This window comes from Hippocampus guttulatus, chromosome 19 (genome assembly GCF_054856545.1).
Source record: "Hippocampus guttulatus isolate MCC_2025c chromosome 19, RoL_Hgut_1.0, whole genome shotgun sequence".
NCBI lineage: Eukaryota > Metazoa > Chordata > Actinopteri > Syngnathiformes > Syngnathidae > Hippocampus > Hippocampus guttulatus.
Genome location: NC_141279.1, coordinates 13,032,379 through 13,056,274, shown reverse-complemented (window position 1 = coordinate 13,056,274; position 23,896 = coordinate 13,032,379). Strand labels below are relative to the sequence as shown.

Below are 23,896 nucleotides of genomic sequence, written 5' to 3'. Positions count from 1 at the left end.
TTTTGTTAAGCGCTTTGTTACAGCTGCAGCTGTTGTGAAAGCGCTATATAAATCAGGATGTATTGCATTGTATATTACAAAGACAGTGAAATCTAATTTAATAGTACAAATACAGAAGACACCATGAAACAGTAAAACATTGGTGAGTCAATCATAGAATAAAAATGTGTTTTAAGACAAGTTTTAAAAATAGACGGAGGGAGCTTGCCTAACATTTAACGGAAGGCAACGGAAAAGGCTCGATTTCCTCTGAACGTTGAATTTGAAGGCAACTCCTTGTTTTTGCCCGCCAACCCTTTGGTTCAGCTTCCTCCACTTCGGATAGGTCCCAATAAAAAGTACAAAGTATCAAGTCCCTTGGTTAAGGTTTGATGGGACTGTCCCCACTGATGGATAGCACTTTGTATACATGTAGGTCTCCCATCTTCGACAACACTGTATATTGTGGATTCCCGCCTGTTAGCAAGATTGTGTTTGCCCTGAAAAACTCAAAATTTTCACTAGTACTTTTATCGACTCTCATTGTCTTATGAAAGCAACATTTATTTCTGTCTGCAACTTTTTGTGAATTTTTGGTTGCAGTCTGATAACTCCCTTTCAGATGTTTCACATATTGGGAGTGGAATATCGGAGAACCATGGCCAGCAGTGGATAATAGAAATGCATGTTAAAATTCACACAGTGTCTTCCGGTTTGGGCAGCCATGGAGTAAGAAGCACGTCTGCAGAGCTCCTCGATCAATTCGAGCAACGCCGTACTTTATTAGTATTTTGACGAGTTATATTTGTATTTAAAGGTGTTGACGAAATGCCTAAAGCAAACAAAAAGTCGGTTTCACGGATTGAAATAACCCACTCGGATGGAGAGGATCTCGCCGCAAGCGACATCGACGGCCGACACGAACCCGGGGAGCTACGGGCTAATGAGGCTACACCTAACCTATCAACGATCCTGCAAGAATTAAGGGAGTTCCGGCGTGAAAGCGCCAAAACGCTCACCGAAATCAAGGACAAAATTAAGACGACTAACAACAGAATAGATGACATCGAAACGAGGATCTCAGAGACGGAGGAAAGAGTGCTGGGGCTGGAAGAAGCTACAAAGGAGCTGCTAAAGCTCCAAGCTAATATGGAAAACAAGATAACGGATCAAGAGGAACGAGCAAGACGGGACAATATAAGAATTTATGGTATTGAGGAGGGGGCTGAGACCAACTCTGCAACGATGATAGTGTTTGTGGAACATCTCTTTAAAGAAAAGCTCGAGCTTTCTCTCTCCTCCGATTTTAAGATTGAGCGGGCGCATCGCGCTCTAGTTCCGTAAACCTCCCGCCGATTCTCCCCCGAGGTCTATAATAGTAAAATTCGCCAGCAATAAAATTAAGGAGGAGGTCCTGCGTAAAGTTTGGCACAAGAAGGGATTTCTGTACAAAGAGAAGAGAGTTTTTGTCGACCACGGCGATGCACCAGAGACCCTGAGGAAACGCTGGTAATACACAGAGGCAAAGAAGGTGTTGCAGGAGAAAGGGATACGATTTCAGACTCCGTTTCCAGCGAGGATGAGAGTTTCTACGAGGGAGAAACGTGCCTTTATGACTCAGCGCAGGAGGCCACTTCCGACATGCTGAAGAGGGGTTTTCCCATGGCTGTCTTCAAACCTCCTACGACCTGGATTAACAGAATTAAGAACAGACTTTGGCATCGCTCTGCAAGCGGTGAGGAACAACAGCTGAACGCTCCACGTGAGGGTTTAAAAAAAAAAAAAAAAACTGGCCGCATACAGGAGAGTGGACAATGACAATTGTTGAAGCCTGGCAAGGTGACGAGATTTACCACTGTGGGACAACCAAGGGTTAGTGGAACTGAAGAGTATTTGGGTTTTTGTGTGAGTATGCTTGGGCATGGGTGTAAGCATGCGTGTGTGAGTGTATGCACGAACAGGTGTATGATTGAGTTTGTCGGGGTATGAATGCGCGTGTGGACAGTTATGTATGAATGCACAGGGGTGTATGTGTTAAGTGTATTAGGAAGCATGAGCATGTGGAAAGGTATGTAGGGGAATAGGTATGTGCGAGTATGTGTGTGGGTGTATGATATATGTAGATGTGTGTGTATGTGAAATGCAATTAGGTGTTTATGTTTCAGAGCAGGGGTGGGCAAACTACGGCCTGCGGGCCGGATGTCGGTATTTGCCGTTGTTTTTTTTAATCCGGCCCGCGGAAGATTGGTGCACAATTAAGGTTTAATTGCATTCATTTCGTTTGGACTTGTAATGACAGGTATTTCAACACCAGGTGGCGCAGTTAATTCAAGTTGCAGAGCACAGGGAGGGAGGGGAAGACGAAGAAAGAGGGAGAGAGTAATGACCATGGAAGGGAAAGTGATATGTATCTGATTAAACGAAGCGGGTAACAAAGTACGAAACATTCAGGAGACGCCTGGAGTCGGAAAGACTCAAATCTACGAGACTTTGAAAAACAAGGAAGCGATTCTTACTCAGTCCGATTCTGGCAATTTCCATGCTCAGAGGGAATTGCTTGTGGCTCGAGTAAATGAACATTTCCTAGAATGGTTTGATTGTTATCATGTTAAAAACTTTCCGCACACTGGACCGCTAATAAGAGTCGGAGAGCAGTCAAATGTGTAGAGCGTGAACAACAGGGGGCTCAGTACACATCCTTGAGGAGAACCGGTGCTGAGTGTGATGGTGGAGGAGAATGTTACATTATTACTGGCATACAAAGACATTGTGCTCGCTTCTTTATTTTCTATTTCTATTTCTAACTTTTGGCCCGGCCCTCCACAATATTTTCTGCTTCTCATTTGGCCCCCCCGGGAAAAGAATTACCCACCCCTGTTTTAGAGTATACGTAAGTCAATGAGTATGTATGCCTGTTCGTGTGTGTACTTATGTATGCATGTACAGTATGTATACATAGTTATGCTCGAGGACGCTGGGACTCTTATGCACAAATGTGTCTGGGGGGGGACAACTAACGGAGGGCCCTCTACAAGGAAACTTTAGTGGAGGCTTCCCCTCCGAGCCAGCAGAAGATCCTGGCTCTTTTGGGGTCATATCTGAAACCTCACAGCTGAGTGCTTTCCCGGCGGTACTTTCGCAAGTTACTGAGTTTGTTCTTCTCAGATTCTGTTCTATTGTTGTTTTCTTCTTCATTAACATGTTAGAGTTCGAGTGGAAAACGGGTCGTTTAAGCAATGGGCGTTATTTACTTTTTGATGGAAAGTCACAAAATACCACTTAGGTTCGCCCCAATACAATGTGAAAGATATCCTAAATCCTATCAAGAGAAGCAAATTTCTGGGCAAAATGGCGAAAGATAATGTACTTGGAACATTTGAAACTCAGAAGACATGGATTTAAGCAGGTGTTTTCAGCCTCCTACAAGAAAGGACATAGGGGGGTGTCTACTGTTATTTCTACAAAAGTAATATTCGAGTAAGAAATTAAAGACCAGATAGGGAGGTACAATATGGTAGTGGGTAAAATGGAAGGCTCTGTCGTGACCTTTATAATGTTTATGCTCCTCCTGGGGCATCATGGATGTTTTACCGACATATTTTTGATTTAATGATTACTAAGGGCAGCCCGGCAGTCCAGTGGTTAGCACGTCGACTTCACAGTGCAGAGATTGATGGTTCAATTCCAGCTCCGGCCTCCCTGTGTGGAGTTTGCATGTTCTCCCCGGGCCTGCGTGGGTTTTCTCCGGGTGCTCCGGTTTCCTCCCACCTTCCAAAAACATGCATGGCAGGCTGGTTGAACACACTAAATTGTCCCTAGGTGTGAGTGTGAGCGCGCATGGATGTTCGTCTCTGTGTGCCCTGCGATTGGCTGGCAACCGGTTCAGGGTGTCCCCCGCCTACTGCCCGAAGACGGCTGGGATAGGCTCCAGCACCCCCCGCGACCCTAGTGAGGATTAAGCGGTTCGGAAAATGGATGGATGGATGATTACTAAGGCCCAAGGATTGGTCATATGTGGTGGTGACTTTAATATGAGATTGGATATTAAAATGGACATGTCACGAACATCACAGCAGGATAATAACCCAGTGGTTGATAAAGTGGGAAAGATGATAATGGAGATGGGCATATGTGATGTATGGAGAGAGCTTAACCCAACTACGAGAGATTACACTTTTTACTCAGCGCCACATAATACTTATTCAAGGATTGATTACTTTTTCATGTACAGTAAAGATCTCGGCCTTATAAAAACATGTAAAATTGGAATAATGGACCTATCGGATCATAGCCCAGTTTATTTGGATTTGCAAGTAAAATATAATAAAGGTCCTTGTGCATGGAGGCTTAACTTAAATGCACTTAAGGGAAAGAGGAGGGAGGAAATAAAAGAGGAAATCTCACTATTTTTGTCAGAAAATGATAACAGAGCAGTGTCCCCAATTATGGTGTGGGATGCAGGCAAGGCAGTTTTGAGAGGGAAAATTATTTCAAAATTGGCTTCGCAAAAGAAATCCAGACAGAAAAAATCTTTGCAGCAATTAGAGAGACAACACAAAAAAAATGCTCAATCGGAGGTGGTCCAAGAAATTAAGGCAGTTAAAAATCAGATAAAAGATATCTATGATATAGACATTCAGAAAAAAACGTATTTTCTTAAAACAGAATTACTATGAGGCGGGCTGGAAAGCGACGAGAATCCTGGCATATAAATTAAGGAAACAACAAGCAGAGAGGGTGGTACATAAAATTAAGGACTAATGTACCAGACAAATGAAACATGACTTCAAGGATATCCAAAGTTGCTTTGAAAGATACAGTATTATAAAGATCTCTATTCTCAAAGGCTCCTGCTGCTATTTTGGAGTCACTCAACCTCCCAACAGTCTCAGGAGATCAAAATGAAGTTCTCATGGCTGAAGTGTTTATGAGTGAATTACAGAAGGCTATTTCTCGACTAAAGCCGAATAAATGCCCAGGCACAGATGGCTTCCCCTCTGAGTGGTACAAGACTTACAGTGATATTTTATCTCCACTACTACTGAGAACATGCCATTGGGTCCTAGCAAATGGAGCCATCCCCCCTTCTTGGAGAGAGGCAATCATTGCTTTGATACCAAAAGATGGGAAGGACAAAACAGACTGTGCAAATTTCCATCCAATTTCGTATCTTGAACCAACTTTTTACATCAATTTTAGCAAGGCGTCTGGAATCGATACTTCCAGATATCGTACACTTAGATCAGACCGGCTTTATTAGGCAAAGACAGACTATGGATAACGTCAGAAGAACCTTACACATAATTGCTCATATAAAGGCACATGATTTAGAAGCCGTTTTGCTGGTTTTGGATGCGGAAAAGCCCTTTGACTGTGTCAACTGGTCATATCTATATAAAGTACGACGGAGATTTAAATTTAAAGACAATTTTATAAGAACTATATAGGCTATATACGATATGCCAATAGCAAAAGTAAGGATAAATGGAGGATTGACTGACTTTTTTGGTCTAGAAAGGGGATGCCGACAGGGCTGCCCTATTTCCCCACTCTTATTTGCCATCTTTATAGAGCCCCTAATGGATAAGGCAGAAAGACGTGATCGAGGGGATATCCGTTGGACAGGATACTCACAAGTTAGCCCTATTTGCGGACGATATATTAATATTTCTGGGAAAACCAGCTACCTCTTTCCCGGAATTGCTTTTAACCATCAGGGTCATCTCCAAATACTGGGAAGAGACGAGGATGACTATGGGTAGGATTATGGGAACAGTGGTCCCTCCAACCTTTGAAGCCCTGTACTTGGGACTGGAACCTGACTTTACCATTAACTTTGCCCAGAAATACACCTACAACATCTTGTTGTTAGCAAGCAAAAAAGCAATCACAAGAAGATGGCTGACAAAAGATCCCCCAACAGTCAAGGACTGGATTAAGGTGGTTGGGGAAATTTTTGAAATGGAGTAGCTGACATTTATTATTTGAGGCGAGCGAGAGAAATTTGAGACATTATGGGATACCTGGATAAAGTTTACGGAAACCTAAGGAAGTGCTCGAACAGATAGTTAAGTTACCCTATTGGCCCCATTCCACTCAATTTGGTTTATTTTTGTTTATTATTATTATTTTATTTTATTTTATTTCAGTATTTTCGTACTCATATGGCACAGTGTTCAGGACATTGCATATGTGGGAGTGCAGGAGTTGTAACCCGTTTCACTGGGATGTTTATGTGATGTATGTTCTATTTTGATGCCCGTAACTGATGATGTTCTATGTATTTAAACACGTGACCATGTTTTCCTTTTTTCTGTTTAAAAAAAATTAGTAAAAGTTTAATAACAAAAAAAATTCACGCAGTGTGATTCTTCATGCAATTTGGTGTGTGCAGGTCTTTGCAGAGAAGATGGGATTGGAGACAGGTTGGAACTGTCATATCTCACTGACTTCGAATGGCGATGGTCCATGTGATGGGGCTCCCTCCAGCCCCTGTCATGTCTCCCTCCATGAAGACTTGAACCAAGGTGCCAATTTGGTTGTTATGCATGTGGAAAATGTGTTTATCTTGTCGATTTCCTCAAGGGTATTTCTGAGTGTCACTTTAAAATACATAATGAATAAATATAAAGCAGATTCGCGAGATGAAGCAGAAGGTCCATTGTTGGCAGAGGAGGAGGTCCATGCGGACCTGGCAAGTTTCCAGCCCACAGACAGCGATGTGCCCAGCTTTCTGGAAGATTGCAATCGGGTAACAATCATCTTTAATTAAGACAATTAACAAGTACAAAAAAATATATTTTCAAACCGTCACTAATAACTACAGTTTCTGCGGCTTATCCAATCAAATGGACAAAGAATGAATTCCATCTGACCCATTTTTATTAAATACCGTATTTTCCACACTAAAAGGCGCACTGGATTATGAGGCACACCTTCAATGAATGGACGATTTTTGAATTTTTTTGCATCTTTTGGACGCACTGCATTATAAGACGCAATGTACAATCCATCCACTAGATGGAGTTATGCTCAAGGAAATGCCAACAGAACACTACACTACACCCTCAAGGAAATGCCAACAGAACATGACACTACAACCTGATTTATATAGCGACACAGTTCACTTAACCAACAGCAAGTTATAACATTGACTCGTTAACGTTGAACTCTCTTGCCGCTGCTCTATTTCCGTCTTCAACTGCGAACCCGATCGCCTTAAGTTTGAATTCTGCGTTGTAAGCATGTCTCTAACAAGGAGCCATTTTAGGGTCGACCTATGACCGTAATGACCATACACAAGGCGCATCGGATTTTAAGGCGCGCCGTGAGCTTTTAAGAAAATGGAAGGCTTTTAGGCGCTCCTTTTACTGCGGAAAATACGGTAGTTGTTAATAGTTATTACATAATTATTTTTGCTGTCCCGTTTCTCATTCGTGACTTGTCTTTAGGCAAAGCTTCCACGTGGCATTCACCAGGTTCGACCTCATTTGAAGAACATAGACAACGTGCCTCTATTGGTGCCACTCTTTACTGACTGCACCCCTGACAGTAAGTCATCTTCCAATGATTGGGTAGCTCTAGAAAATAAAACAAACATGAACTTCTGTACTTCAGTCGAGGTACATTATCTTCTCATTTTCTGTTTCTCTTTTTTCGTTATGTACTGTACTGTGAATTTGTATGTGTCCCCTTCATGATTTCTGTGATCCATTCATATTTATCACATACAAAGCTTTCAGTTCATCAAACCAATTTTGATATCACACAGAGACTACCCAAGGAAATAAAAAAATGCAGTTTCTAAATACCACACACACACACAAATCCAAAACTACCTTTCCCTATGTAAAGAGGTAATTGCCCCCCACGGTTAAGTTCCAAAGTAACTGACCAATGACAATTTTGGGAAAGCTCAGTTCAATTTCACAGGCAACACACTAGCACCACATTTGTTGAGTCAAGAAATCACATTAATAGAATCTGTGGAGTAGGCGACATGATCTCAAAAAAACGCATCATGCCATGATCCAAAGAATTTCAAAAAGAAATGAGAAAAAAGGTCATTGAACTCTATCCATCTGGAAAAGGTTACAAAGACATTTTCAAGACTCTGGGGCTGAAGCAAACCACTGTCAGGATCATAATCCACAAATGGATAAAACTGGGAACACTGGGCACCATTCCTAGGAGTGGTCGACCAGCTAAAATTACTCCAAGAGTGTGATGAAAACTCATCCAGGAGGTTGCAAAAGAACTGAAAACAACACCCAAAGAACTCCAGACCTGGCTGGCCTCAGTTAACTCAACGACGAGTTTTAAAGATGGACAGCAAGCGGGCTTGCCATATGTTCAGTGAGAGGTCATTCCAAAGTGAGGGACCAGCAACGGAAAAGGCTCGATCCCCGATGAGCCTCCGCTTAGTTCTTGGTACCTCTTATAATCTCTGGTCCGCAGACCTGAGGCACCAGGCAGGTGTGTAGGGGTGGAGGAGTTCGGAGAGGTAAGGTGGAGCAAGGCCATTTAAAGATTTGAAAACAAATAAAAGGATCTTAAAAAGAACTCTAAAATTTATAGGGAGCCAGTGAAGGGATGCCATAGTTGGAGTTATGTGGTCCCTCTTACGAGTACCAGTCAAGAGGTGAGCAGCAGCATTCTGGACCAACTGGAGACCCTTTATGGAGAATTGGTTGACTCCAAAGTAAAGTTCATTCCAGTAATCCAGCCAGGATGTGACAATGGCATTAATTACTGTTTCAAAGTGCTCATGAGAAAGGAGAGGTTTTACTTTAGCCCGCTGCCTAAGATGGAAGAAGCTGGATTTAACAACGGCACAAATTTTCCGGTCCAATTTAAATTACTGTCCAGTTTAAGACCCAGGTTTGAGACTGTTGGCTTAAGATCAGGAGCCATAGGGCCCAAGTCTCTAGGATGCGATGTACACGGCCACTTTGACCAAACACAATCACTTCTGTCTTCTTTTCATTGAAATTCTAGAGATTTAGTGCCATCTAGGTCTTGATTTCCTCAAGGCAGGATAAAAGTGGCCTCAATGGAGAAAGTGTCTTTTTTGCTCAGTGGGACATAGATCTGACAGTCATCCGCATAGCAGTGGAAGGAAATTTCATGTTTCCTTAAGATCAGGGGTCTCAAACTCAGGTCCTGGAGGACCGCTGTCCTGCATGTTTTCCAAGTCTCCCTGTTGCAACACACCTGATTCAAATGAACAGGTTCAATGTCAGGCTTCCGCAGAGCTTGCGGAATGATCTGATCATTTGAATCAGGTGTGTTCCACCAGGGAGACTTGGAAAACACGCAGGACAGCGGCCCTCCAGGACCTGAGTTTGAGACCCCTGCTTAAGATGGAACCTAATAGGGGCAGATACTGTGAGAACAGCGGAGACCCCAGAATTCAGCCCTGTGGAACACCACACGACAGTTGGGCAGTACGTGACTCAGAGCAGCCAAGGCTAACACAAAAGGTTCTGTCAGTTAAATCAAACCTAAACCACTCAAGGGCACAACCGCCAATGCCCACCAAGTGCTGCGAACGAGTCAACAGAATACTGTGATCCACAGTATCAAATGCTGCACTTAAATCCAATAAAACCAGACACACATCGTCTCCTGTGTCATTTGGCAGGAGGGTGTCATTAATAACATGTAACAGGGCTGACTCTGTGCTATACATCATCTTGAAACCTGACTGAAAGACTTCCAAGATGTTACGTAAATCCAAGAACGATTTTAACTGCATGTGCACCATTTTTTCCAGAATTTTTAAAATGAAAGGCAGTTTGGAAATGGGCCTAAAATTTGACAGCACATCTTAATCAAGGCCAGGTTTCTTGATCAAGGATTGGACCACAGCATGTTTAAACTGTTGGGAAACTATACCAGAAGATAATGGCCACGATCGATGTACCAATACTCAGGAGTACCTCCTTTAAGAAATGTGGAGGAAGAGAGACACAAGGGGAGCCAGAGGCTTAGTCTGGCGAACCACATCCTATAAAAACGTCAAGGACACAACTTCAAAATAATTTAACATTGCTGAACACGGAACATGGACAGAGGGGTCAAATGTGGTATTTGAAAAAAGAGTTCTCGCTAAAGAAACCTTATCTGTCAAAAACTGAAGGAGTCTGTTGCACATTTCAGGTGAAGATTCTGAGCAAGTAGGCTGAGGGAGTACCGAATCGATAGTTTTAAATAGTAAATTTTATTAGGTTTGATAAATATTCCCTTTTGGCCTCGTAACTGTAATCTGGTAGTTACGCCGGCTGTCTTTCGAGATTTGATAAGAGACCAGCAACTTTTCTTTTTTCTACATCAGTTCAGCTTTACGACACCCCTGCTTAGCTGCGCGAGTTCTGTCGTTCAACCAAGGGTTGGGTTTAGGTTTTGACAGCACAGTTTTTAAAGGAGCCACCGAATCCAGTATAGGACGGCACGATGAGTCCAAGAGATGAGTTCCTCTGTGTTAGATGAAGGTACAGTACGCAACGTTATTAAAGGCATCAGAGAACCGACTAGCAGTCGGCATTTGCACTCAGATTTAACAGCAGCACGCGATAAAACGACATCAAATAAAACTGCCCTGTGATGAGAATTCCCATTTTCAAAGACTTCCAAGTTTGACACCGGTAGACCATAAGCAAGAACTAGGTCTAAAATATGTCCTTGTTCATGTGTTGGGCTGGTCACATATTGCACATTGCTTATTTTAGAAATTGTAAGCTACTCGAGCACTGATTAATGCATATGGCTAGCTGTTTGATCCACATTTCCAAAATAAAATTATCGGTAATAAAGTTATTCGGCTGCAACATTCCCAGAAAATCACATCACATGGTGGCTGATTGGGTTTTTTTGTTTTTTTTAATAGCAGGCCCGTGTGCTGCGCTTGTGGTCTGCCTGGCGCCTGTAGGCACAACGTTGGTGACACGCTCACCTTCTTGTTCACCGTGATGGTGAACTATAAGATAAAAGTTGTTTCACCATCATAGTGAAAACATGTAGATTACGATAATGTAGCCAGAGGGTCTTTGTGCCGACCAACAATTAGTAGATAAAACGTTTTGTAGATACTAATACATGATTATTTGTTGTTCCATAAACATTGGGTCGTGTGAATTTTGTCCTGTTATTAGTTGAAGAATCATTGTTCACCCAAAATAAATTCCAACAAAACAATGAATATTAACTCGTTGCCATTACGTTTGTGATTTCTTTCCAGCTATGTGCGAAATGATAAAAATCATGCAGGAGAACCGGGAGGTCACATGCTGTTTGGGAAGCGCTGCCAATTTCCGCAACAGCCGTCTTTTTCTGCAGAGTGACCTCAGGTATGAGAACACAAGGGTTGATGCTTGGCTTCACGAAATGCTACAAATAATTGTGTTTCCAAGTTCATGTGGGGAGGGAGAAAGATTTAGTTGTCCTTCAACTTCCTCACGTCCATGCATACACGAAACAGGGAGAGGCAACTGGTGGTCCACTGATAAACATTCAAAATACCTTTTCCATGAGAAACATGGGGCAATTGGGACAAAAAAATCCCGGAAACTGCACATATGCAGCGGTGAACTGTCCATGTTTTTTTTTATATAGTCAGTATATTATGTAATCATGTTTCTCAGTTGCGCGTACATTGCCTTGATTGCAATGTGAGTGGGCTAAATAATTGTTGTTGTTGTTTTTTTGTTTTTTTTTTTGCGAATCTGGAATGATATGCAGAACAAACATAGTATCTCAGTAATAGTGTAATGTTGGTTTCTTGTTCAGCAATTTTGTGCCATCCTTGAATGGTAACTTTATGCAAGGGAGCCCTTTGCACAGGAAAAAAAAAAGGACGGTATGTGCTTATTTTATTATTTTGCCTTTGCTCAAACCCATTGCTGTTGGGTTCGGACAGTTGTTCATTTATACATGAATTGAAAAATGTATTATCAGCATGTATTTTGTAAGCATAGCTGTATTAGTCTATATTTAAAATGGCTTTTAAGTCATCACTGGGTAGGAAGTCCATGGTCCTCCGTGGCACCCAGGTATCCTTGCTGAAAAATTCTAGATCCCTCTCACATTTAACTTGCCCATCCCTGACATAAAAATACCTTGCATGCCACTTAACAGCACATATTAACTCTAAAAATTAGTTTAAAACTATGAAACAAGTATTGAGAGTGTTTATATTGTGTCAAAACAGGCATAACTATATAAAGCTTTGATAATAGGAGGGTTGATCGTAACAATGCAACTTTCTGACATGTGTTAAACAGTACTGTTATCATGTTAACGGTATAATGTGTGCTGTCCCTCTGATAGTATTGCTCTGGATCCACTTTACCCATCCCAGTGTTCATGGGAAACCTTCAGTCTCACCAGGAGTGCATTCAACAGGAGCTCTGAAGGTCTGTCTCCTCTGAGACTGTCAGGGCAACTCAATAGTCTTGGCTGCTCTGTGGCCTTTCACCAAGGAGAGAGTGTCAGCATGACCAAGCTCATAGAACAGGTGCATCTCACACACACACACACATGCACACACAATAAGGTTCGACAAGTGCTTTACATTTATTTGGACTGTTTTGGCTTTGGTTTGAATTTGTTGCAGGCACGGCATACAACATATGGCATTCGCAAGTGTTTCCTTTTTCTGCTGCAGTGCCAGCTCAGTCTGGTAATCATACAGGTCAGCGGAGAGACCTGACATACTTTTGTTTTGCGAAACAATAAATATGGGTTCACTTTAAATTAGCTGTTGTTTTTCTTCTGCAGTTTTTAGCCTGTTTAGCTCAGCTCCCTCCTCCCATGAACATCACGGACATCCTCTGGCTCTCATGCTTCAGTTTCCCACTGCTAAGGTAGAACCCCCTGACAAGACTTCAGATTACTATTTTGACATGTCTATTAAAAAAAAAAAAAAAAACCAAAAAAAACCCAGCATTATCAGTTGATCTTCTTTTGACAGCTTGTCACTTCTGGGAAAGCCTCGAGATAGTTCAGTCATGACCGTTGCCACAGGGAAGAATCTTGATGCCATTCCAAAGAAGGTAGGCTCTCAAAGTGGGGGATGAGCAATTGTAACATTTTGGGGATTTTTGTCTCACGCTGACCACAGAGTTGGTTCAAACTGTTAGACAAATTACCAATAGCTTCCAGTGTGTGCTGCTGGCCTAGTAAATGCTGTTGCAAGTCAAACGGAAAATATATGGTGTCACTCCTACTGCAGGAAATGAAATTGATTTTCTGTGTTTAAAGATTATTTGATTTCATTTTCATTTAATGTACAGTGGTACCTCTACTTCCGAAATTAATTGGTTCTGGAAGAAATTTCTTAACGAGAAAATTTTGTAAGTAGAGACGCATTTTCCATGTAAATGTCCTAATTCGTTCCAAGCCTCCCCCCCAAAAAAAAAAAATTCAGACATAAGTGTTTCCTACAGCATAAAAATGCATCAAAATATGTAACAAATACATGTTACAATTAGATTATTGCAAAATAAATGAGAGTTGTGCATAATGCAAAAAACAAAGAATAAAGAATAAAAATGATGGTCATTTAACTTTTAACTGCGTCCTTCGCCTGACTGGTGAACACTTTTTCTGGGTGATTCACATTGACGTCAAACTATCGGAACACCTCGTGGCCTGAGGAGTGAATGACGAGGACGCTGCACAGACACATACGGTAGAAGTCCCTCTTAGCCAATCGGATGCCAGCATGATCCTCGGTAATAGCCAATGGCAAAGCAGTTATAAGTATGTTGCGTTCAGGAAACATGGAGCTGCGAGTAACAGACCATACCATATTTTTTGTATTTTGAACTTTCTTTCGTAACAAGAGGCAATATTTTCCTGTTGAGACATTTTGTAACTAAATTTTGAATTAAAAGACGTTCATAAGTAGAGCTACCACTGTACTTTATTGTCCCCAATTGGAAATTTGTCATGGACACTCAACTGCTTCTGCAGGTTACAATCAGCAGCTTAATATACCCACCGGGGCCACACACACCACACAAGAAACTGATTGCACATAAATCAAGGGTGATTAAAAAAAAAATCCCTGGTAACTATAGTTTTAGTCCATTGCACACTTACCTACATATTTGCATTCATGATCTTAATAGATGGAGGAATAAAAGAATCTTTATAACGATTCAGCCCACTCCGAGGGACTCTAACTCTCCTTTCAGAAGGAAGAAGCTGAGAATGTGAGTTTAGTCAGACAGTACTTTTCGAGCCTGTCTCATAATAGATTGTTCTTCAATAGTTTTGAGAGAAGGTTGATTGTTCATGGCATGTTGTACCAGACGATTAATCTGTGTCTTCAACTGGACAGATAGGTTGCCGTACCAGGTTGTGATTTTGTAGCTTATAGTACTAGCAATAGTAATAGTCTCCAGTGTGGTTTGATAGAACGTATTGAACTTCTGCCCATACCAAAAACTGTTTGCGCCGAAAGTAAAGTCTATGTTGCAGTCTGGAGCAGAGACACTCAATATGAGTCCTTGCAGCTGAGTGTATCATCAATATGTACTTATAAGTACGGACCTGCATGATGGGTTCATTGTGGATGACCACCGCCCTCAAGTCGTCCACAGCTTTAAAATCGAACACCATCACCTTCAGTGTTCTTTACATTAAGCGTCAGATAGTCACACCACTGAACAAAAGTACTGATCTCAGAATGGTAAACTGCTGAACTGTCATCTTTGTGCAGCAAGCCCAGGAGTGCAGTGTCACTGAAAATGTGATGATGTAATTATTAGGGTGGACTTCTATACAATCGTTGTTATATAATGTAAAGAGCACAGGGAACCTTTCATCGGTGCTGGAGAGTCTAAACTTAGAGAAGAAAGTCCAACCCCAATCTGTTCCGGAGACGAACCAGACTGTCTAGTCAGAATTTCTCTCCCTCACACATCAGCTGGAGTTCCTTCCCTACCAGTGAGGTACCATTCCATGTCCCTCGAGCTAACTTATGTTGCTAGGGATCAGATCGCCAAGGTCAACACATTTTTTTCACCGGCCCACTCATAGGGCACCCAACCCCTTTGGCTCCTCCCACTTTTGGTGAGCTCATGGGAAGGGGGACCCACGTTGCCTTTTCAGGCTCTGCGCGGGCGGGCTCCAGGGCCATTCTGCACTCGCCAGCACACCCCACCTCCAGCCCAGGTTCCAGAAAGAGTCCCCGATGACTCGTATTCGGGCATGGGAAAACGTGGACCAATGTTTTTAATCATCCATTTGGGGTCACTGAGCCAGGGCTCTGCTTTGTCTGGTCCTTCACCTAGTACCTTTTTACCATGATTGACCCTGTCACGGTCAAAAGCCTTCGACAACTTGGCTCCTCAGAGCATTGGGACGCAAAAAAACCCTCCACCATTATAAGGCTCAGGAAGATGGTGGTATGTAATGTTTTGAGGGATAAAAATACTGTACATATAAAATAATTTATGTAATGCTGTAATGTAATGTAACCAGCTGAGCAGTTAGCTACGGTGCTCGCTGAGCAATACTGATCCAATAATTTGGTTGAGTAATTAAAAAATTACTTGGACTGGTCCACCAGAAAAAAGACTCAAACTATATAAGAAAGTGGTGCCATAATGCAACAGGAAGCAGCAAAACAACGTTTAAGATAAGATAAGGTAAGATAAGATATCCTTTATTTGTCCCGCCATGGGGAAATTACAATCAGAATTCAGAAAGGAAAAACGGGGTAGGGAGAGGGAAAAAAAAACACGCTCGAACTATCCTCTTCCGAGGATAATTTAAGGCCAGGATAAAAAAGACCCTAGCACATGAATAAGCATTAGACAGTTACAACAAGTCACAAGACATAACATGTATAAGGGGGGGATGAATGGGAAGGGGGGGGGGGGGGTAACCGCGACGCGGCCGACAATGACCAGCCGCACGGTCACCGTTGCGCTCCGCATCATCGAACCACGTCACGGGGGAAAAAGAATCGGAGCGATGAAGACGGTGATAACAAGGATGTGTATGCGCGTGTGGTTGTCCAGTTGTGTATGTGTATGCGTGTACAGGTCATAGCTGCTTCGTCGAGGTCTGCTCATCATGAAGACAGTCCCGGCTTATCAGTCCATGGCCGAGAAGGAGGGGGGTGATAGTGGGGGCCCTAGATTCCATGCGTATTTCCATCCAGGGGAAAGGCCAGATAGCGTTGTTTGTTTTGGAGAGACGGCCGCCAACAATTCCAGACAGCCTTGAGTCCTTGGTCTGTATCTCTCACTGGCGCCGATCAGCCAATCCTCAATTCCTTTTCGAAGCGAAAATTCCAACGTCTCCATGGTATTATCGATCGCGCGGAGTCGCTCCAAACCGCAACAATATTGCGGTTGAGCTCAGTCACCGCTTGAGTCTGAGTGTTGGACATTCGCGCCAAGCCATGCAGAATGACCGGCAGCTTCTTCACTTCCAATAGAGCTGCTCCCGTCGGTTGAATTTTGCGATAGAACAGCAAGCTGCCAACACCAAACAGCAGCATACCTGTTATCAAAAGGCCAATAATGTAGATGTCTTCCACGTCCTCCACGGACAGTACTGTCAGGCACACCGGTCTCCACTTTCTCCATGGATCCAGGGCGTATCCGGCAGCAAGTGTCCCCGGAGGGCAAGCAGGCTCCCCACTGCCCGCTCTTTCCGTCGAAAAAATTTTGTCGATTACATCGAGAGACCAGCCAACTAATTCCATGGTTAGTTCTTCGGATGAAAACACGGTAGGAGGCTAGGGAAAAAAGTTGGACAAAAGACAGCACAAGAAGACTAAGTGGCGAGCAGGGGAAAAAAAAAAAAAAAAGGTGGGGGGGCAGGGAGCAGAGCAGAAGCGTCCGCCTTCGTCGAGAGCCAAGCAGAAAAAAAAAAAGATGAGAAAACATTTATTAGTCTTAGTCTAACATTCCCAATTCACAGCAGCAAAGTTATGAAAGGGAGAATCCATTGACGAAAGAGAGATTGGCTCACATCTCCTGTCCCACGTAATCCACTTCAATTCCGCGATGCCCAGTTCAACATATGCATCGGCGCACTGCGCTGACGCTCCTTTTTTCTCATCGTTGGCTCCTCAAGCCATGCATCCATTTTTTGCTGTAAAAAATGTTTTTGGATTGTTTCTCAGAAGTGCATCCCTCAAACATGTTCAAGATACTTGACCTGTGAGCTCTTTTCACTGGTGGAAAAAATACTTTTAAGTCGTTTTTCCTTGCATTTCAACAGACAATTCCTTGTTGCGGTCGAGTGCCAAGAACCCGAAAAACAACGTTGGTCTGACTTTTCCTATTGTCTCCTTTTTGTTAGACTCAAAACTACTTCCTTGGATGCTTTGTTTTGAAATTTGGCGTGACGGTGTGTGCCTATTTGTTGGCCTTTGGATTCACACTCCAAGAGGTCTGTCTGAGAAGTGCAAACTTAACCACGTTTGACAACGGCACTGGAAAATGCCTGCATATACTCATAGCCAGGTAAGAGTTGTCAAAAATTCAATTATTAACCAATTTATTAACCAACCAAATGAATCAATTATAATTTGTCACTGTTCTTGTTCTCCATGGTGTATTGCAACGATATTTACATTGCCAACGGATTGAGTACTCCTTTAAAAGTGTAAAAATACTGTAAATCATTTGACTGTGATGATAAAAAGAATATGCTAAGTCCATCTACCCTGAGCAGACATTCAATTGAGACCGTGTAATCACAAGTTTTTGAATGACAAATTGTCATAAATACAAATATAAAGGGTATCATATCTGCATCAATTGACACCAAAATAAAATGTACTAGCCAGTGCGTTCTTATCTATTGCAAATATATTAAATTCATTGGTTGTTTGGATTCCTTTAGCTCTTCAAACCATGCTCCACATTGGTTCAGTGATCTGTCAAATGGCCTGCTGCTGACACAAAAAGTCATGACTGGGTTTCTGGTCTTACATAAAGGTTGGTCCTCACACTTTCAGTGTGGCAACAGCATTAACATCACATCACACTTTCTTTCAGTTCCAAGTCATCAAGTATTAATGTTTGATGTACAAATCTGTGATTCATTCATACATTCATATTTGTATACCTACGAACAAAGTTAGAACCTCCTTACAATGACATTGGGCAATGACTTGTCATGCTAAGGAGTCAAATTCCAGATGTCATGCATGTTCCTACTTTTTTCCCCTTGTTTCTCTCGTAATCGTGAACACACGTCCGAACTGCTCATCAAAGCTCGAAGAGTCAACGAAAGGCCTTTGGCATCCTAAATTTAATCGATTAACCATTTAACATCACTCAATGCAATGTGTTACTATCACTTTACGCTGCTCTGACAGCTCGCTGCTGGCCAGCTATCCCCGCGCAGCCGATGTTTTTATGATAAGACAATTAATCCGTATTGATGAGGAAGAGACAAAGAGAAAAGTGCTGCTTTTTTCAGACAAGCCCAATCACCCCCTTTCTTTCTCTCTCTCTCGCTCGCTCACTCGCACTGACTTCCTTTCGCTCTCACACATGCTCTCTCTCTAGCCTGTGCACAACAGTGCGACGAGACACTGATTAGAGAGTCCACAGCTGACAAACAATGATCAAAGAGTCAACCACGTGATGAGACACTGATCAGAGAAATAACCATGTGATGAGACACAAGAGAAGGTGCTGGGCGGGGCTGTGAAGATGCACAGCCAATCAGCTCAGGAAATAAATCCACTCGTGCTGTCATTGGTCGACGTTGCGCTGCGAACCAGTCATGCATACAGCCATGTACAAAACCTCTTGACTCCATCCATCCATTTTCCAATTGACATTATCCTCACAAGGGTCGTGGCGGGTGCTGGAGCCTATCCCAGCTGTCTTCGGGCAGTAGGCGGGGGACACCCTAAACCGGTTGCCAGCCAATCGCAGGGCACACACACAGACGAACAACCACCCGCGCTCACACTCACACCTAGGGACAATGTTTTTGGAATGTGGGAGGAAACCAGAGTATCCGGAGAAAACCCGCGCAGGCCCAGGGAGAACATGCAAACTTCACATAGCAAGGCCGGAGCTGCACTGTGAGGTCGAGGCGCTAACCACTGGACCACCGGGCCGCCCACCTCTTGAGTCATTCGGCATTTTTTTCTGAATACAGTACAGTCAAACCTCGGTTTTCGAACATCTCCGTTCTCGACCAAATCGGTTTTCGACCAGAAAATTTGAGATTTTTCGCCTCAGATTACGACCGAAAACCGTTTTTCAACCAAACTGAGCAAACCCGAATATGCCACTTGACTCCTCTCAGCTTCCACGAGGAAGTGATGCTTCCTCGTGTAGCGTTCATTGTGAGAAGACGAGTTTGTTGTGATTTCCGCAAATCTGCAGAGTGTATTAGCCCCTAATCATGGGCTAATAAAATAGTTTCGCTTTTCGAACAGCTTTCTGGAACTGATTATGGTCGAAAACCGAGGTATGACTGTACTTTGGAAAATAAAAATTGCGATGTAGTGAAGCCGCGAAAAATGAAGCACGATATAGTAATTATAGCGAGGATCACTGTAGTATTTAACAGTTATTTTAAATGATCCATGGCATTCCTTACCTTACTGTTGGTTTAACTTCCAAATAGCTGTTATAGATTAACCGCAACAGATTTTCTTCTTCACCACCTTTCTTAAAAGATTTTCTGATAATAAAAAAATGTCTTTGTACCTATTCCGGCGGCCCGGTAGTCCAGTGGTTAGCACGTCGGCTTCACAGTGCAGAGGTACCGGGTTCGATTCCAGCTCCGGCCTCCCTGTGTGGAGTTTGCATGTTCTCCCCGGGCCTGCGTGGGTTTTCTCCGGGTGCTCCGGTTTCCTCCCACATTCCAAAAAAAACATGCATGTCAGGCTGATTGGACGCTCTACATTGTCCCTAGGTGTGAGTGTGGGCGTGGATGGTTGTTCGTCTCTGTGTGCCCTGCGATTGGCTGGCAACTAATTCAGGGTGTCCCCCGCCTACTGCCCGGAGATGGCTGGGATAGGCTCCAGCACCCCCCCGCGACCCTAGTGAGGATCAGGCGGTTCGGAAAATGGATGGATGGATGTACCTATTCCAAGATGTCATGTATTCATTTTATCCTCAAGTAGTAGTGTCATGACCATGTCTTGTATTTCATTCTCGGTATTTTTTTCCTCATAGCTTTTGCTTAGTAAATCATAGTATTTTTCTTCTGTACGTATTTTTGTTATTATTTTTGCTTTATGTTCTTTGTGTCTACGATTCTCTTGTCCTTTGAGTTGACAAGCGAGTTACGTTTTTCTTGCTCCTTGCCTTTTGCAAGTGCACTTGATTTGTTCTCGCCTTTTCCTGGTTACCGGCGTCCTTTGTTGTACTTTGTCGGTCTTTCGTTATTTTGTTCAAAAGCCTCTTATCTCTGCCTGCGCTTGTGGGATCCCTGTTCTTCCGAAATCCTTCGAGACACCCAACAAGTAGTTTCCACGTTGATCTGGTTTTCAACTCCTTTCATCACCGTATATTGTCTTTGCTGACATGTCCTTTTATAACTTGAAACTATTTAATCATTATTGCTATCATTATTATCATACGATTCCGATGCTAGCAGCCTTGGCTACATGCCCGGCTTTGTTAAATTGAGCTGCATTCACCAATTAATTGTCAAACTATTTTATATCGTCTGTGATTTTTATACCTGCTAGCAGATGGGTTTCTTTTTCCTAGTAATTAATCTGTCCGGTTTAACAATTGACCTTATTAGAACTCATCATCCTTTGAATTAATCCAACAAAGCCAAATGAATTTCAGCAAATTTATTATTTGTCCTTTTGTTATGACGGCAGTTCCCCACAACTTATTTTCTTTCACCAGTCTAAGCCTTGTCAGTCTTCTAAACTTCCCCTTCATCCTTGCTCTCACACAGCATACCTGACACTGTGCTTCACTCAAAGCAACCAATTTGGACTTAAAAATAAATCAGACGGAATATTTCATAAAAGCATACATTGAAGGACAAGTCTTCCAATGTTCCTTAGATGTTGTAAAAACAGAAAAGGTCCACTGACTTCAATCTCAATATCTCCTTCATAAAAAGCATTATAGAATATAATATGCAACTTCTCATATATACACTGTGTGTGTGTGTATATATATATATAATATATTTCTAGGTGTAGCAATTGGTGCAAAATTTGTTGTAAGTCACACACAGAGGTGTAAAATGAAAACTCGACAAACTATACTTATCCTTTGACAAGGATCTCCTCATGAAATCATTATATTGCTCATTATTATTGCCATACCTGACTTATTGTTATGACTTACTGTATGTTTTATCAGGTAAAACATATAAAACAATTATTCGGCCAAGACTCTGTGTTTTTACAGTCGTGTTTGGAAGTGGCATCAGCAATCGTTTGGTCTTTTTCTCCCTCTCCTTTCAGTGGTCATCTCGCTCAGCTATGTCCACCGTTCCCAGTCTCTGTGGCGAAAGAGTCCTTTTAGCAATTTCTGGTGGTGTCTCACTGTACCTGTGGTGTAAGTCATAGTCTTCTTTGCCTCATTCGTGAAAATGACACTCAGTTATGAAATGTTGATCTACTTTGTAAAATCGCACATCAATTTCTTTACTTCCTTTACATTCCTGCAATTGGAACGCTTGTCACACATTGATTATGACTTTAACAGACCGCAGACATAAGTGAGGCACGTGAAATGCATTGGGGGTGTGAGGGGGGGGGCAATATTTATTCATACGTGGCACATAGTACTTATATTGCTCCATGTATTAGATGCCAGCATACTCTATTTGTGCAGCACTGCCACTCAAACCCCCTCCCCATAATCTTCATTGCCGCCCTGTACGACAGCTGCTGGCAAGTATTCCATAGACAAAATTTCTTGTACATCTACATTGACGCAACTTGAGTACATCGACACCGCAGCCATATTGGATGTGACAAAGTGAAGCAATTTTCCAAGATGACTCATTCATCCACTCCTTTGAGGTATATCCTCTGACGAAAAAGTAGTATATATGAAGTTTAAGTCATTAAATATGCTTGAATAAATTGTACTGAATTGGAACACATTCAGTTTGAAAGTATACAAGGATCTGTCTGTATACTTTTCAGTACAACTCAAGTATACTTAACTCATTCACTCCCAAAGACGTTTTTAAACGTCTTTTCAGACTTGGTCTAGAATTGGCTGGTACTTAATGAGTTTTAAGCATACTTCTGTGAAGTTTATAAAAATATAGTTTTTAAAAAGGACACTGAAAGTATACTACCTCCAATTTAGTCCAAAAATGTTTACTTTTATTATATTTGAATAAACTACTTTTTGCTCAGGGTCATCAAGTCAGAATTCATTATTCATACCAAACCTTTCCTTTTGATTGTATTATGTCATTCTAACTCAATTTTACAAGTATTACAGGCAATTATATAGCCAATACGATGGACACATCCAAAATGGTAGATGCTGTGACAAATACAGCAGCTTCCAACAGGTCGCCTGGTTCAATGGGTGACTGCTGCATAAATAAAAAGGAAAACAAAATCAATCTTCATTTTAGATGTCCAAAGGGTTCAAACTACATTTAAGCATTCAAACTACATGAGTGCACGGAGGGATATAAATGTGTGGAGTGGCCTACAACGCAACAGAATTTAGCAATGACAATGTAGGACACCAACCCACTATGACGTGTGCTCCCAGTGCTGGCGGGAATACAGAATACTGTTCTTGGACCAAGTGGGCGATCTCATCATGCACAATTTACAGCACGGCACAGGATCAAATTGCAAACAATAATGCTAGGCTAATAAATAATCGCAGCCTCAATAGCCTACCATACTTCCAATCCCGATGGGTAATGTCTTCACTCCACATCCGGATGTTCGGGCACAACATTTTCTGCATCCCGAGCATCTGGCGCATACATCTTGACAACAACCTCCTCTTCGTCCAACTCTCCAAACACCCAGATCCGCTCAGATAAATTTCAAACATCGCTTTCTAAATCGATTTCTAACTGGCTTTGTACACGTTCCATATTGAGCCCAGCTATTATTATCTCTGAAATGGCGTCACATTTTGTCACTTAATCGCTCGGCAGGATCTCACTTCAGAAAAACGATTATGTTGTCGAATTTATGAAATAGAAATACTTTTTTCAGCTTTATTTAATGTATTTTGTTTGATTCCAAGTGACATTAAAATATTTCATTTGGGATTTTCAGAAATGACTTCACACTCGACCTTTAAAATGAACAACAAATTGAAGAAAACATGCCAGTCTCTTAATATTTTTCTATACTTGTATGTTAAAAGGAAGAAAGTGTTGTTTCACAACTTGTTTGGTAGATTTTTGGAACATTTTACACACATTATCATTTAAAAAATGAGATGGTCAACAACCCTGCATTTTGGGTTTCGTGATGTAACTGATTGCCACCCTCCTTTAGTCTGCTCAGTCAGATTGTCCAAGCCACTGTGGATTACCAGTTGTGGCATGACCAGGACAGCCTCCTGAATTTTGGTCTCCGTGACATACCTCTGGTTGGGTGGCTGCTCGTCTCGCTGTCTCTTCTGCTGGTGGTGGTAGTCAATGAGGTGGTGAAGCTACATGAGATAAGGTAAGAAGTACACACTGTCATCCGAGTGCTGCATATCTGATTTGAACAAGAATTTTTGCATTTCCGTTTTTAAAGGGAGGTTTTGTGTTTGTTGTTTCCAGTGTAATATATGACGTTTAGGCAGTAACGAAGTAACATCACACGTCACTCATTTTATTGTTGTAATAGGATTGCAGTTACCGAGTCCACTAATGTGTTACAATATCGGGGGCCATGAGACAAAACGTGACACAAAAATGAAGGCATGACGAGAAAGCGGCCCATTAAACCACTTAGATTAACCAC

General features: G+C 42.2%; 1 protein-coding gene across 6 annotated transcripts in view; it reads left to right on the top strand.

Moving 5' to 3' along the window:
• tmem94 (transmembrane protein 94) overlaps window positions 1-23,896 on the top strand; it is a 112,346-nt gene that overhangs the window by 87,024 nt on the left and 1,426 nt on the right. For 4 of the 6 annotated variants that reach the window (XM_086137767.1, XM_086137763.1, XM_086137766.1 and 1 more), the window contains 12 exons: window positions 6,374-6,506; window positions 6,612-6,730; window positions 7,431-7,530; window positions 11,219-11,327; window positions 12,307-12,493; window positions 12,593-12,670; window positions 12,757-12,842; window positions 12,950-13,031; window positions 17,305-17,468; window positions 17,851-17,945; window positions 21,413-21,506; window positions 23,441-23,611. In XM_086137767.1, coding sequence (XP_085993893.1) covers window positions 6,374-6,506; window positions 6,612-6,730; window positions 7,431-7,530; window positions 11,219-11,327; window positions 12,307-12,493; window positions 12,593-12,670; window positions 12,757-12,842; window positions 12,950-13,031; window positions 17,305-17,468; window positions 17,851-17,945; window positions 21,413-21,506; window positions 23,441-23,611 — 1,418 coding nt within the window. The remainder of the gene's footprint in view (window positions 1-6,373; window positions 6,507-6,611; window positions 6,731-7,430; window positions 7,531-11,218; window positions 11,328-12,306; window positions 12,494-12,592; window positions 12,671-12,756; window positions 12,843-12,949; window positions 13,032-17,304; window positions 17,469-17,850; window positions 17,946-21,412; window positions 21,507-23,440; window positions 23,612-23,896) is intronic. The other 2 variants (XM_086137765.1, XM_086137762.1) reach the window with 1 other exon arrangement.